At 52.2% G+C, this 14,301-nt stretch overlaps 1 protein-coding gene across 4 annotated transcripts in view; it reads right to left on the bottom strand.

The window, feature by feature from the left end:
• RASGRF1 (Ras protein specific guanine nucleotide releasing factor 1) overlaps positions 1–14,301 on the bottom strand; it is a 112,556-nt gene that overhangs the window by 26,169 nt on the left and 72,086 nt on the right. For all 4 annotated transcript variants that reach the window (XR_006522625.2, XM_014856406.3, XM_070497402.1 and 1 more), the window contains exons 14-19: positions 9,677–9,925; positions 6,532–6,905; positions 4,319–4,444; positions 2,502–2,672; positions 1,778–1,884; positions 1,159–1,271 (exon numbers count right to left, since the gene is read on the bottom strand). Coding sequence is in view for 3 of the 4 variants with exons in the window: in XM_014856406.3 (XP_014711892.1) it covers positions 1,159–1,271; positions 1,778–1,884; positions 2,502–2,672; positions 4,319–4,444; positions 6,532–6,905; positions 9,677–9,925 (1,140 nt within the window). In the remaining variant the exon portion in view is untranslated. The remainder of the gene's footprint in view (positions 1–1,158; positions 1,272–1,777; positions 1,885–2,501; positions 2,673–4,318; positions 4,445–6,531; positions 6,906–9,676; positions 9,926–14,301) is intronic.

Genomic DNA, 14,301 nt, shown 5'->3' with positions numbered 1-14,301 from the left:
TTGAGGACCTGGGGGCTGACTGTGTGTGCGTGTGTGTGTGCGTGTGTGTGGGTGGGTGGGTGTGGGTACTGAAAATGAGGGAGTCCTGGAACAGATTTTATGGCTTTGAGCCTGGGGCAATGATGAGGCCTCGGGAATGCAAAGTGGATGGTCTGGTAGGAGCAAGGCTGGAGACTTCAGTCCTAGGCAGGAAGTGGCTGAAAGTCTGGATCAGAGACAATGACTGTGGAGTGGAGAGGGCAGCTGGAGCCAGGGAAGAAGGAAGGAGGTGAGGCCTGACCCTGAGCCCTCGCACCTGGGCAGGGCTGTGAGGGGCCAATTGAATCAGCCGGATGAGAACAGTGGGCGGACAGTGGTCCTGTGCTCGACACCCACTGAGCAACCTGCAGAAGCAACAGTATGATCTCAACCAGCCTCACTGCAGCCCTTGCAGTGGGTATTGTTCACCCATTTTACAGAGGAGAAAAATGAAGCTGAGAGAAGGGACTTGCTCAATGTCTCACAGCAAGTCACCGGCTGAGCCAGCTCAGACGTGCGACTTCCTGACTCCTGACCTCCACCAGGAGAGGCATCCTGGGCAGGAGGAAAAAGTACAGGTTTGGGGACAGACAATTTAACTTAGTTCAATTAAACAGATATTCCCTGGGCACCTGTAAGCAGGGGCTAGCCAGCGCTGCCCAACAGAACTCTCTATGCTGATGGGGATGCTTCTCATTCATGCTACCCAAGGCATGGCCACAAGCGATACGTGGCTAGCATGACTGAGGAACTGAAGTTTAAATTTTATTTAACTTTAATTAATTAAGATTTAACTGCCATATGTCACTAGTGGCTCCCACATAGAACAGCATGGACTAGATAGGTGCCAGCAGCTGTGGACATGGCTGGAGAAGCAGGCACACACACACAGCTCTTACCTAATGGAGATCAACCTCTGAAGAGGGCCAGGGAGAGGGGAGGAAGGACAAATGGACTACCAGCTCCAGAGCCTGGCTACAGAAGCGGGGTACACAGCCCCAGACAGCTCAGGGCTCTGGGCTCCTCTCAAGCACAGCTGCCTGAGGCTGTCCTTCTGCCTGGGAAGGGTCCTCACTATCTCCCTGCCTCTGGCCAGCCCTATATGCGAGTCCTCAGGCCAGGGGGCGGGGCTGCCTGTACCTGATGATGTTGGCTGCAGCCTTCCGCTCCTGGGTCAGGAGCTCCGGGTCATGCATGACCTCCTCCAGGAAGCTGATGACCTTGCATTTGAGCTCATCGTTGGTCTCGAAGTCCTGCAGGGAAGATGTGACGGTGGCTCTGGGGACTGTGTTCAAGCTGCCTTGCAGTGATCTCGGCCCAGGTCAGAGGAGGAGGCCGCAGTTTCCATTTGGCCCATGGCAGGCTGCCCTGCCTAACTCTCCTTGTCACTGGTGGTGTGGCAGGCACCAGTGGAGCCTAGAGACCCTTAGGTAGAAGGCACTGGGCAAGAGCAAGGACCACCCCTTGGCTGACTGCACCTCTAGGCCAGGACCCTGGGAGGTACAGACCTACCCTGTACCGCTGCTGCGGACAGAGAGGGGAGACAGAGGCCCCCTGTCCCCTGAATGTCCTTGATTCCTCCTAGAGGATCTGAGCAGGCCCTTCTGAGAAAGTGGCCTGACACGCCTGGGTTCCCTCCCTCTCTTTGCTTCTCTGACACCCCTCCCCCTCATTCTGCCAGCAGCTGCTCTCCAGGGCAGGTGGTTCCTGGAGTCAGGCCTGCAGGTCCCCAGCAGCCCGCCTGGGGGCTCGAACTCACCTGAGAGTGCTTGGAGACCCAGTGGCGGAGCACGTTCAGGACGCGATTGGTGGCCGCTCTGCGGATCACAAATTCCTTGTCTCCGTTCCTCTGGTCGGGGGGAAACCCTGGTGGCACACGTGGCAGAGGGGAGACATGGTATATGAGGACAAGAAGCAGAGCTTGGCTCTGGTCTGGATTCAAACCCAGATCTGGGTGAGCTGGGGCTGCTCTCATGGCTGCGGAGCGGGAGGGCTATGGGCAGGGGACAATAAAATATGTGATAGCCAGCCAGGTTCTGACCAGTAAGACTGGATGCCACGACTTCTCAGTGCACACAGTCCACACACATCCACCTCTATGGGACCTCTGCATCTTCAGGGGTTGCTGGAAGATTCTGGCAGTCTCTCCAGATAGGGCCACACTGGTCCTCCGCACAGGTGAGAACTCCCTGTGGCCCCTACTCCAGCCTCTGCGGCAGGACCAATGCCTTGGAGGTGGGAGGGAAAGCTGGTGCCCAAGGCTTCCACAGGCAGGGGGCTCTATTAGGAGTAGTTTTCCCAGTAGCAGAGGGGGAGGGGTGGGAGGAAGAGACTCCGGGCAGGAGGGCCAGCTTTGGCCAAGGCCTGGAGCAGCAAGCGCCAACCACCGTGAGGTGGACAGGGTCCTGGGATCAGGGCTGTTGTTGCCGGCCTCACAGCTGGGCTGACCTCCGGGAGGGCCGTGAGCGCAGACCCCCACGCACCTGCGCTGGCTAAGGACATCCTCCGGTACTTCTCCTTGTGTGGGGTGCCCTCATTGGCACCCGCGGTTGCTATGGCAAAGGCAGAGGCTGCTGACAGGGCGCTGCGGTTATTGTCTAGCTCGCGACAGGAGGTCATGACGACTCCATTATTGTAGGAAAAGAGCGGGAACTCTGTGGAGAGGACGGAACCAACCCTCAGCCTTTCCCAGTCCAGCCCATGGCTGTTAGAAAACCGGGGGTCCTGAGGCTACAACAGCCTCCAGATGGGCAGGCTGTCTTCACTGCACCCAGGGCTTGTCCGGGGGTGGGGTGGGGTAGGGAGTGGGGTCTGTCCCCCTGTAAAGTCCCCGGGAAGGGGCAAGCCCATGCCATGCCACCTCCAGGGCTGTCTCAGGGGGAGGGAAAACTCTGCCTCCCTCTGCCTTCCTCCGCCGAGAGGCAGAAGGTCCCACTATCCTCCTGCTTCTGAAGAAAGTCTCCAGCCACCCCTGCCACCTCTCTGCTGTTCCCAACCCCTTTTCCTCGTAGGCCCAGCTGGGCGCGGTCTGCTTGAGGACAGCACCATGACTTTTCTCACCCTTTTGTCTATTTGGAACGAACACGCAATCTGTCCGATGTCTGGCATCGATAATTCATATGACGGGCTCACTGGCATGGTGGGGCTGAGAGAGCACCGCACTCGAGTGCCCCCCGCTCCCGCCACTTACTGGCTGGGTAGCTTTGGATAAGTTATTTCACTTCTCTGAGGGTCAGTAATCTCTGGGTAATAAGGATATTGATACCTACTTCAAAAGACGGATGTAAAGATTAAAGGAGATAACATGGATGAAAGTACTTAGTATTGTGTGAAAAGCTATGTGTATGCCATGGATAGCAATGCTATTAAAAATAACAACTTTTTAGAAGTAGTAGAATCTGACTCTGGAAACCTTTAGCTTCATCTTATAAGTCTCTGGACAGTAATCCATGCTAATACTCAAAGTAATAGTACTTATGCTGTGAAGAACAAATGCCTTATTTTCAAATCTCAAAGCTTATTTCCGAAGTGTGGCTTCCGTGACTGAGAAGCTGTGGCACGCCTGCGGTGCGTCAGGCGCTTTCTCTCTACGGAGAGAGGACCCTGTCACTGACTGGGTCTCTCCAGAAGGCCTGGAGAGTTGGCGGGCTCAGGATTCAGGCCACCCCTTGCATGTGGGTGCAGGGGCTCGAGAAGGCAGTGCGAGGTGCGGGAGAGCCGTCCTGGGAGGCGGGGCCCCCCTGAGCTCTTGCCTCACCTTTGGGTGTCTCAAAGTGTCTCTTGTGTGTGGGGAGATACTTTATGGGAACCAGAGACCTAGATGGCTCTTCGAAAATCCTTCAGGATCATGAGTCTGAGACTCGGGTGAGCTTGTCACAACCTCTCGGAGCTTTTTCCCTTATTTGAAAAATGGGAATACCCTGGCCACTATACAAGGCATCAGGACAGAGCCTGCCATGTAGCAGGAACTCAGGAAACACCTTCTGGATCTGCCATGAATGAACCCTAATGCTGGGCCTTCCTGCCCGCCTCTGCTGGGTGGGTTATGCAGTCTTGTCTGGAGTCAGGGGAGCGACTCTGCTGAGTTGAAGAGCAGGAGTGGCCCAGGCAGTTGTCTCAGCACCCACAGTTCCCCTCGGGGTTATGAAGCATCAGAATGCTTCCTGCACTTACGAGTCCCTCATAAAACAGAGGGGTGACACCCACTCCCCTTCACTCAGCTTGGCCTGCTGCCTCTCCCAGCCTGGGTCTCACACAGCCTCCGGGAATCTAGCTGTAGTTTCGGATTGGTGAATTGTACCTGAGGAACTTTTGCTTTTGACAGATTTTGGCGTTGTTGGAGATTTGGTTGGTGATGTCTCAGTATCACCGTCATCACTCTGGGTTTGATCATTATCTGACTCTTCCCTCACGGAGACTTCTGAGCCTGAGAGAAAAGAAGGATATAATTTTACATTTCTCAAATAGACATTGATTTTTAAATTCAGGTTTATAATTTACTGAAGCAAAACAGCGTAAATGTGGGATACAGCTGTTGAAGAAAAGTGAACAGCTTTATTTGCACGGGCTCTATGGGATGGTTCATGTGCTAATGGGCAGTGGGAATCTCCAAGATGGCTTCTGCTCCACCAGGCTTCTCAGACCTTACCTGACACACCTGGGGATCCGGTTAGAGTGCAGGTTCTGATTCAGAGGTTTAGGGTGGGGCCTGAGATGCTGCATTTCTAACATGCTCTCAGGTGATGCCCATGTGGCTGGTCCATGGACCACACTGTGAGTAGCAGGATACTACCACACCCCTCGCTTTTGTGTGTGTGTGTGCGTGAAGCAGCTTAGTGAGGGTAACTATCCGCCATGGCTACCTAGGAAAGTCCGGCTTCATACCTGTTGTCCCCTGCGCCTGGTCACTACCCAAAGTGTCCAGGTTTGGGCAGTATATCACAGAGTCTCCCCAATCTTGAGAGATTCATGGTTTACACACTTTGGGGAAAGCTGAGGAATTATATTAAAACTTCAGCTCTGGCTGAAATCTTGGTAAAAGATGCGACCTCTTTGGTCCTCAGTTTCCCCAACTAGAAAGGGAGTGGAGTTACACTTGACCTTTCTGAAAACTTAAGGAAAGCTCTAGGTCTTCTCTTTAGAAAAGAATGTCCACACACACACACACACACACACACAATGTGGTACACAATTAGACAGGCTCAGGGGCCCCTGGATCACTGGTCAAGAACCCTGGCATGTGACGACTTCTTAGGACTGTCTTGCATTGCATTTTATGGTGTGACAGGCCTGGATTCACTGCAGGTTTCTGTCAGATGGAATTCTGCGCCCTGATGCTGCCCCTCGAGGGTCCTATCCTCTGTTCCTGCAGGATGGCATTAGGGCTCTCTGGTAAGCTGTTACCTTGGTTACCAACTTTCAGCTGCACAGGCTACACAATTACTGTACATGCCACAGTAAATGGCACTTGGTGATGGAGGCTCCTGGGGGCTTTACCTCTGCTCGGCTATGCCCTCTGTTGGGGGGTGCTCCCTGACTTCCCTCTTCTCATCTCAGAGGAGAGAAATCCTGACCATCTTCAAAATCTTTTCAAAGGCCTTCTTCTTCAAAGCCTGGGGCTTCTGACCAGCCCAGGGTTGTGTGTGTGTGTGTGTGTGTGTGTGTGTGTCCGCATACGCATGCGTGCACACAAGCACATGCATGCTAACCAAGACAAGGTTGGCGGCACCCATGATATGGGGTGACCGGATCTAAAACAGAACCAGACCAATCATTCAAACAAATGCCCTTCTAGAACAGTCAGGAGGACTCTGAGAGTAGGGAGGTCCCAGTCTGCCCTGATGTCGTCTCTAGCCACTGCCCACACACCAATATTCCAGGTATGCTGAGCTTAAGCTGTTCCCTGAACACACAATGCTTTTCCTTACTCCTCATTCTTGCCCATTCTCTTCCCTTTATCGAAATGCTCTCACTTCCTCCTGGTAAAGACCTAGATGTAACAAGTCTTCCAGGAAGCCTTCTCTGACTCTTTCAGTGGTGTCCCCACCCCATCCTCTGTGCCCCTCGAGTGTCCCTCTAACACAACAGGTATCAGGCGTCCAAGTTTCTGTGTCTGGTCCTGCTCCTCAGCCACACCGTGAATCCTGGGGGGCAGGAGCTAGGTCTGATGACCTCTTCTCTCCTGGGCCCTGACTGGGGCCTGGCCTAGGAGACATCCTCTGCAGAGACGGACAAACACAGGGATGCAGGATGAAGCTGTCATCAGGGCAGCAGGACGCCTGATGACAGGAGTCATAGTAATCCAATGAGCTGGGAACCTCTGTCTGTCTCACTCTGCAGCCTGAGCTCCTGCTTATGGCTGCCTCTCCACACTGTCCAGACTCTGCACTGCCACCAAGATCTGGCCAGGATGCCCAAGCCTTCCCCTCCTGCCCTGCAGGAGCTTGGCTAGGCTGGGCTGGCCTCAGTGGGCCCATGAGCCAAAGGGGCAGCTTAGCCCACACATCCACTCACTCTGCTTGCTGAGAGCCGAGGGGTCTTCGGGCTTCTCTGTAGTCATATCACTCTCATCTGGAATCTTGTTGGAGAAGCTGCTGGACACATAGAGCTTGCTGGTGTCCAGCGTGGCCTTGCTGAAGGGCGACATGGCTGAGTACATGCTGGTATAGCCATTGGAATTGCAGCTGAGGGCAGCCAGGTCCAGGGCCTTGCCGCCTGTGATGATGGGGATGTTCAGAGAGAGCTTCCGCCGGCGGCTAGGCGATGATGTCTTGGTGATGGACAGGGGTGGTGGCGAGGAGAACTTGCGGGTGGCACGTGGGGACTTGGGGGGGTCACCGTACAGAAGCTTGTTGTTCTGGCCACTGGCAAACAAGAGCTCCAACGACCTGCAGGGAGGGCAGGGGATGACAACAAACGGTCAGCGTAGGCTGGCCTGCCTGCCCAAGCCTGGGGGTCCCCCTGTTCTGGGCTTAGGGGAACAGCAATGGCTCCCTCATTCTCATGATCTCTGACACCTGGGCTGATCCTTTGAGCAGGTGGGTCTGAGAGGAGCCAGGCCAAAGGGACTATGTGGTTAAATGGCCTGCGGCCAGGTGTCTATAAACACGAGTGTCTTGCTTTCGCTGGGTTGGGCAAGGGACATGGGCTTTGGTGGCATACTGAGTCCATCTAATGCTCCCCCTCTGCCTCCTTCTGGGTAGCTAAGGGTCCTCCTGACCTGCAGGCTTCTGTGGAGCTTCTCTCCATCCCACACACAGGCCTGGTATCACCTACACGCTCTGACCTCATCATCACACAGGTCCTGAGGGATGTTTATGGATGAGGCTCAGAGACGAGAAATGACTCATCTGATGCCTCCCGACTCTAAACCTCGAGTCCTTTCTACCCCACCAGGGTGCTTGACTGGCCTCAGGTGTAAACCTGGGGGGGGCCGGAAGCTGAAAGTGGGATCTCCCAGGAACCCTGGCCATGCCACTACCATCCTCAGACAGGGCCCACATCTCAGGGCTGGGGTGGAAACAGGTGAAAGATACATAAGAACGCAAACAGTAGCTTACTTGCATGGAACGTGTCTGCTCTGTGTTATGCGTGGGACAGACCTTCTCTCTTAATCCCTACTGTTGCCTAGGAGGTAGGTATTCTTATTCCCATTTCACAGATAGGAAACTGAGGCTCAGAGAGGTTAAGGGCCTCCACCAAGGCGACAGGGCTGAGAGCTGGGATCTGACCCTGCCTCTTTCCACTGATGGCTCTTCCTGCTGGGAAGGAAACTTGGGGGGTTCATTGGAGCAGCCTTCTGGATCTGGGGAATGGTCTTGATGAGTTTTCAGGCATGGATCCACCCTGGATGGGGTGGTTTCTCCTGCTTTCTCAGGGGCCTGGGAAACTGACTGCGGTGGCTCCAGAAGTTCAGAGCAGAGAGGCAGGACCCACTGTGCCCTGATGAGGCCTGAGCAGGTGGATGGTGAGCACTGGGTGGGGGGGGGGGTTGCAGAGGGAGGGACCTGGGGAGGGTACGGAGGTGTACTCTGGGCAGACGGGCTGCTCTGGCAGCAGAGGTGTGGGGTGGGAGGAGAGATGGTTAGAGCCTCCAGGCCTCTGGTGCCTCTTTATGTCCTGGGCTGGCATTTGGGAGCAGTGTGGCCTCTGAGTAGCCCTGGAGAGTTGGTGTGATTCAGGAGCTCTGCTCCAGACAGCCCTCGAGCTGAGGCTCTGGCCCCATGTCTTGCCTGGTGTCGGGGGGTGAGCACTCACTGGGGATTCTGAGGCTTGGCCGTGTACAACCGAGGTCTGGGCAGCAAAGGAAAGTACCTGCTGGCCCCTCCCATTCCTGACAGGTCCCTCTTGGAGCAGTGACGTCCATCAGGGGCCTAGATCCTGTCCCTGGACCTGACCTGCTGCTGGGTAGCCTGAGGCAACTCCCTCATCACTCAGTGCTCCACGTTTTCTCTCTGCTAAATGGCAGGGAAAATACCTCCCTTACATATCTCAAACTGGGCTGCAGGCACGGCCTCACTGGATTTGACACCACTTCCCCAGTTCGTCATTGGCACTACCCTTGGCTAGGTGATCATTTGGTGAGATGGGGGTAAACATTTTTGTTTGACTAAGAGTCTGGGTGCCCAGCAGCTGGACTGGCGATTTCCCCATCCATACAGTCCTACAAACTTTGAAGTTCTGAGGCTGGCTCTTTGGGTTGGCCTTAGGCCTCAGCCAGTCGAGCATTGACCCTGTGACGTGGGCTGTGCCTGTCCTTGGAAGTCTCGCCTGGCAGGGTTCACAGGGCATTCACAGGGCTCACAGCGACCCCACCAGGCCCCTCAAGGCTTGGCTGGGCTTGGGGTGTATAGTTGAACACTGGTGGGAGCAGGGAAGTGAGGGGCACAGGAGGGAAAGGGAAATATGGGCCACTTCCACCCTGCCTGTTACTCAGACTCAGACAGGGGTACCTGCAAGGGGCTCAACAAGCCCAAGGCTCTGGGTTCAAGTCCCCACTCAGCCACAGACTGCTAGGGACTTTGGGAAAGTCTCTTGGCCTTTCTGAGTCCCAGATGGTCCGGCACAGGGCTGAGCTGTGACGATGTAGATGGAAGAGAAGAACTTGAAGCCAAGGCTGTGACAGCCTGCCTCCATATGTGGTATCACTCCAAGTGTGCCAAAGGGGCTCCCTCTTCTCTCAGAGCAGGACGTGGTCTGAGCAGAGAAGGGTGAAGATTCTCTCTCTCTCTGTCTCTTTCTTCGCTCCTCCCTCGTTCTCTTTATTCCCCCCTTCTTGTTTTTCTTTCTTTCTTCAATGGGGAAGGCGGGAAAGCCCTGTCCTTTGGAGAGGGGTGGGCCCTATGCTTCAAGGAGGGGCCTAAGAGGTGAGAGCAGGGAGGAGAGGGCAATGGGTACCCCTCAAACTCTACCCCACCCCAGGAGCCTGTAGGAGGAGGTGGAGAAGGCTGGGACTGAGCGGTGGCATGAGGCAGGCCAACCCTCCCCTCCTCTTTGCAGAGGGCTGGCTCGGTTCCTGGGGGTGCCCTACATCCCCTCAGCTCAGGTTACAGCCTCTCCCTGACCACTCTGATGCCAAGCTCAGTTTCTCTTCTAGGCCTGGAAGATCTGTGGATCTGTCTGGGAGGAGAAGTCAGCCTTAGCCCGTGGGTCTGCCCACCTGGCGGGGATTGCGCTGATGGGCTTCCTGTAGATGGTGATGAGCTTGTCCAGGACCACGACGGCGGTGGTGAAGACACGGTAGGAGTGCAGGAAGGTGTTGAGGAAGTCGATGCTCAGGAAGCGCAGGTCCGTCAGCCTCTCCAGCAGCCGCTCCACACTGGCATACCGGATCTGCAGCACTTTGCAGGAGTTCATGGTTTTGCTGAAGCGAATGTCCACGTCATCACAATATAAGGAGGCATCAGACCTGGGGAGGGAGAAAGGACCAAGGGGTGACTTGGGTTTGAAGATGTCTGAGCCTATGGCTGTCTCCCCCACCAGCAGCGAACTCCCTGAGGGCTGGGCCATGGCCAACCCATCACTGTCTCCCCGGCACACCAACAGCCAAAGATGGATGGACTGCTGAAGGACTGGTTGGCTTATTATGGAACAGGAAAAGCTTTGTAAGGATGACATTGAGGAAGAATGGGCTGCAACTTCTTTTCCCAACAAAATCCTAAAAATCTGATATTATAAAACTCCTAGAAATATTGAATAAAATATAACAAACTTAAAAATAATGTGCTGCTGGATCCACAAGATATAAGGGAAATCTGTTCATACAAAAACGTGGACACGAATGTTCATAGCAGCATTATTCATAATTGCCAAAAAGTGGAAACAACTCAAATGTCCATCAACTGATGAACGGATAAACAAAATGTGGTATAGCCACACAATGGAACATTATTCAGCTATAAAAAGGAATGAAGTGCTGTATATGTCACAAGATGGATGAATCCTGAAAACATGCTAAGTGAAAGGAGTCATAAAAGTCCACATATTGTATGATTTCATTTATATGAAATGTCCATAACAGACAAATCTACAGATGAAGAAAGTAGATTGGTGGCTGCTAGAGGATGGGGGGAGGGGGGAATCGGAACTGACTGCTGAGATGTATGGAGTTTCTGTTTGGGGTGATGGAAATATTCTAGAATTAGATAGTGGTGATGGTTGCACAACATAGTGAATATGCTAAAACTCACTGCATTGTACACTTTAAAATGGTGAGTTTTATGTTATATGAATTATATCTCAATAAAAATATAAGCAGGGGCAAAACAGATATAAGGGAAATTCCCAGGGGCCAAAAATGAAGAGAAATTTGGAAACCAGCAATGCTTTAGCTGCCTTTAGGGCCTCTGCTGCTCTTGGGTACCAAGTGTCTTGGGTGTCAGCAGGGAAGCAGGTGAGGCCTGGCCCGCCAGAGGAGGGAGCTGTGTAAAGCCGAGACTCTTGAAGGACTACACACTCAGTGAAAAGTGGCCTAGAGAAAATCTACCCATCAGGAAAGGGAGATGGCAAGTTTTCTGTTTTAGCCCAGGCTCTGGGGGGAGGAAGCAGCACAAAGCTCCTTCGAGAATGTAGTATTTGCCCTCCCAGTGGTTTTGGAATACAAATATGTACTACCTCTGTGGCCTGGGAACCTCAAACAAAGACTATAAAAAAGTGGTCACAGGCTGTAATGCCTCTGGGGTACTGGGTGGAAACAAACGCAAAACTGTTCTGGAAGGGTACCACTCACCCAGGCTCTACAAGACATTCACAGATAAATCCCTCCTGAAAATGAGCACACAATCCAAAATTAAGAACCACACGAGAAATCAAGCCACCATGAGCAAGAGTCAGCAGATATAACAAATAGCCGAGTTAGATCCCCAAGAGTCTAATTTTTTTTTTGTCTGAAAATCCTACTAATTTTTGTTACTAGTTGTCTCTCCCACCAGCAACCTGCTGCCACCTCTCCCCCCTTAGTTGCAAAGAGCTGCTAAGGATGAAGCTGGTTCTGCGATGGGCATTTGTCATGAACCTCCAGCCCCTGTGCCAGGGTGGGGTGGATTTCTTAGCAGTTTATGTCTCTCAAACATTTTTAGCCTTTGGAAGGGGAGATCATCCCCTCCTTGACCTCACCTTGGCTGCCTATTAAAGTATTAGGGTCAGTCTTTAGCCAGCAGTAGATCAGCTAGACTCCGAGTATTTGACTAAAAGAGAAACCCTCATGGGTGGGCGGGTGTCCTGGACTGGATCTATCAGAATCCTTCATCCCTGGCCAAAGTGATTTCTGCGGGCGCTGAGAATCTGAGTCAAGTTAGAGGAATGTACGTCCTCTAGTGGGACCTTCTGAATCAGATCTGGTAGCAGCAAGCCCCATTCCTCTCAGGCTGCCAAGATGTGAGGACAGGTAATACAGTCAACCAGACCATAGCGTGCTGAGGACCCGAGGGCTGAGCTGGGTCTAAACTTCCACAGGTGAACATGATGTGATCTACACAGGCATCAAAATATAATGATGTACACCTGAAATTTATATAATGTTATAAACTAATTTTACTGCGATAAAAAAAACAAGACTTCCACAAGTCTTTCTCTCAGCCCTGTGTGAGTTTGAGATCAGTCATCTCTCCTGGGCATGGTGGTAGCTCCACACAGCACCCTCTTGTGCTGAAACCATGGAAATGGATGCTATCATGACTCTTGAGCAACTGTGGTTTTTTGTGTTCTGGACATTGTGAATCCTTGTAATCACGTTTTCCTTTTTGTTTTGACTGCCAAGAACTTGGAATCACGTCTAAGTGCTCACTTCTAGCAAGCGCAGTTAACCTCCTCTGGGCCTTATTTTATTTTTCCTTCCTTATTTTCTGTTTGCCCTTAATCCTTACACACTCACAACTGTATTTTATCTAGTTGTCTTTATATGCATTTAGGAGGTGGCCTTAAATCTCTTTTGTGTTCTGGTGGGATATGATTAGAAGAAAATATAAATAAATAAATACATGATATTACTGAAAGGATAAGCCTGGAAATCTTAACATAATGAGCTTACAGGGGAACAAATAAAGAAACATGAATTCAGCCCATAAAGGTTGTCCTGGCAAGAACAGCTTTAGCATCTGTGGTGGAGTGGGAAGAATACAAGGCTTGGAATTGGAATATACAGGTTCAAATGACACCTGTGACCCTTGTTTCCTGTGTGTCCTTAGACAAAGTACTTACTCTCTAGACCTCAGTTAAAGAGGAAATAATAAGATCTACCTCCCAAGACTTATGCAAGGATTTAATAAAATAAGTGACCTAAGGGGCCTAGAACCCAGCCTGGTGTTCAGCGGGTGGTAAATGAATTGGACTCTGAAGTCACCGGCTCTTTAGAGGGTGTCTCCCACTCAGGATGCAGACAGTGCTCAGAAGAAGGGAGCGGACTGGATGGATCCACTCCTTCACACTGTCCTTAAAGGCCTTTCTTTGGAAAAATCCATGGGATTTGAAACATTAATGACTAGAGAAACAACCTTCATCGAGTGTCTCCAATGAGCCAGGCAGTGGGGATTTCTTTTCAGGATGAGAAAAATACAGAAAAAAGCACAGAGCCTCAAAGACACTGCAGTTTGAAAAGACCATCCTGAAGAAACAGAGGGAATGATTCCTTCTAAAGCAGCCTGCTGCAAGACACAGGACAGTTTAGAAGACTTCCGGCTCATGTGTCCACGAGTCCAGGGAAATATACATCCCATCAACAGAAGCTTGAGAAGCTACCATGAAGAGGGAATAATCTGAACTCAGAAAGATTTCCTGAAAAAGAAAGATAGGATGCTCAATCAAAGGACAGGAAAGCCAGAAACAGCCGATTGGACACTTAGAAAAATCACCTGAGGGACATAGTAAACAAATTTAAGAAAGTCTCTTAGAACTCAGGGAAGGATAAAGAGATTCGAATGGTAAGAGAAAATGCAAACAACACGGAACAGACGAGAGAGGATCCAGCCAGCTCGCTACAAGTCTCTAAGGGAAGAAGTGGAGCCGTGGAGAAGCAGCGCTGCAAGAGAACTGGCAGGGAAAGCGCCCACAACTGGGAGGACTCGCTGGGCACGCCTCAGAGGAGCTGCGCCCGCCCCGGCGCTGACGGGACTCCCCAGCGGAGCCAATTCTCCTCCATGGGGCTGCACCTTCTAGGAGAGTACAACTCCTCACACACCATGGATCCTGAAGTGTCCAGCCCAGGCCTGGCATCCTAATGGTGATTATTGGGCCCCTCTGACAAGTGTTTGCTTCTGGTACCTTCTCTTTGGGCTCCTTTTGCCATGTGAAGGGGTAGAGAAAGCGAGAAAAGCTGTCCCCTTTCTATAAACCTCCCCTTTCCCCTTCTTTGTTCCAAACCTTGTAATCACTGTTGGTTACAGCGCCTCTGGCAACTCCAACATCCAGTAAACTTATTCTGGACTTGACTTTCCTCTCTGTAAGATGGCAGGTGCGCTATGGCGGGGGTAGGCACAGGTGTCATCCTGGATGTCAGTTCTGATGGACTGGCAGTAGCTGCCTGGGGCTGTGCCGACGATTCCAGGCTCAGCCTAAGAGTCCTGTGACCCATTAGTAAGGTCTGCCATGGGTTCTGGATTGGAGATGGCTGGCTTGTGTGCCAGATATTTGCCATCCCTGCCAGAAGGGGTCTTTAGTCCCTTACAAGGTCAGCATTTTCTGACCGTAAATTCAGCGCTGCCTCTCTCTTTGCTCTTCCAACACTTCTTGCTGGAAGCTCCAGTGGTGTTCCGGCCTCCCAGGCATCGAGGAAAGGTCTGGGCTTGATGG

This window comes from Equus asinus, chromosome 2 (assembly GCF_041296235.1).
Source record: "Equus asinus isolate D_3611 breed Donkey chromosome 2, EquAss-T2T_v2, whole genome shotgun sequence".
Taxonomy (NCBI): Eukaryota; Metazoa; Chordata; class Mammalia; order Perissodactyla; family Equidae; genus Equus; species Equus asinus.
The sequence above is the reverse complement of the archived record's forward strand: the minus strand, read 5'-3'. Positions and strand labels throughout refer to the sequence as shown.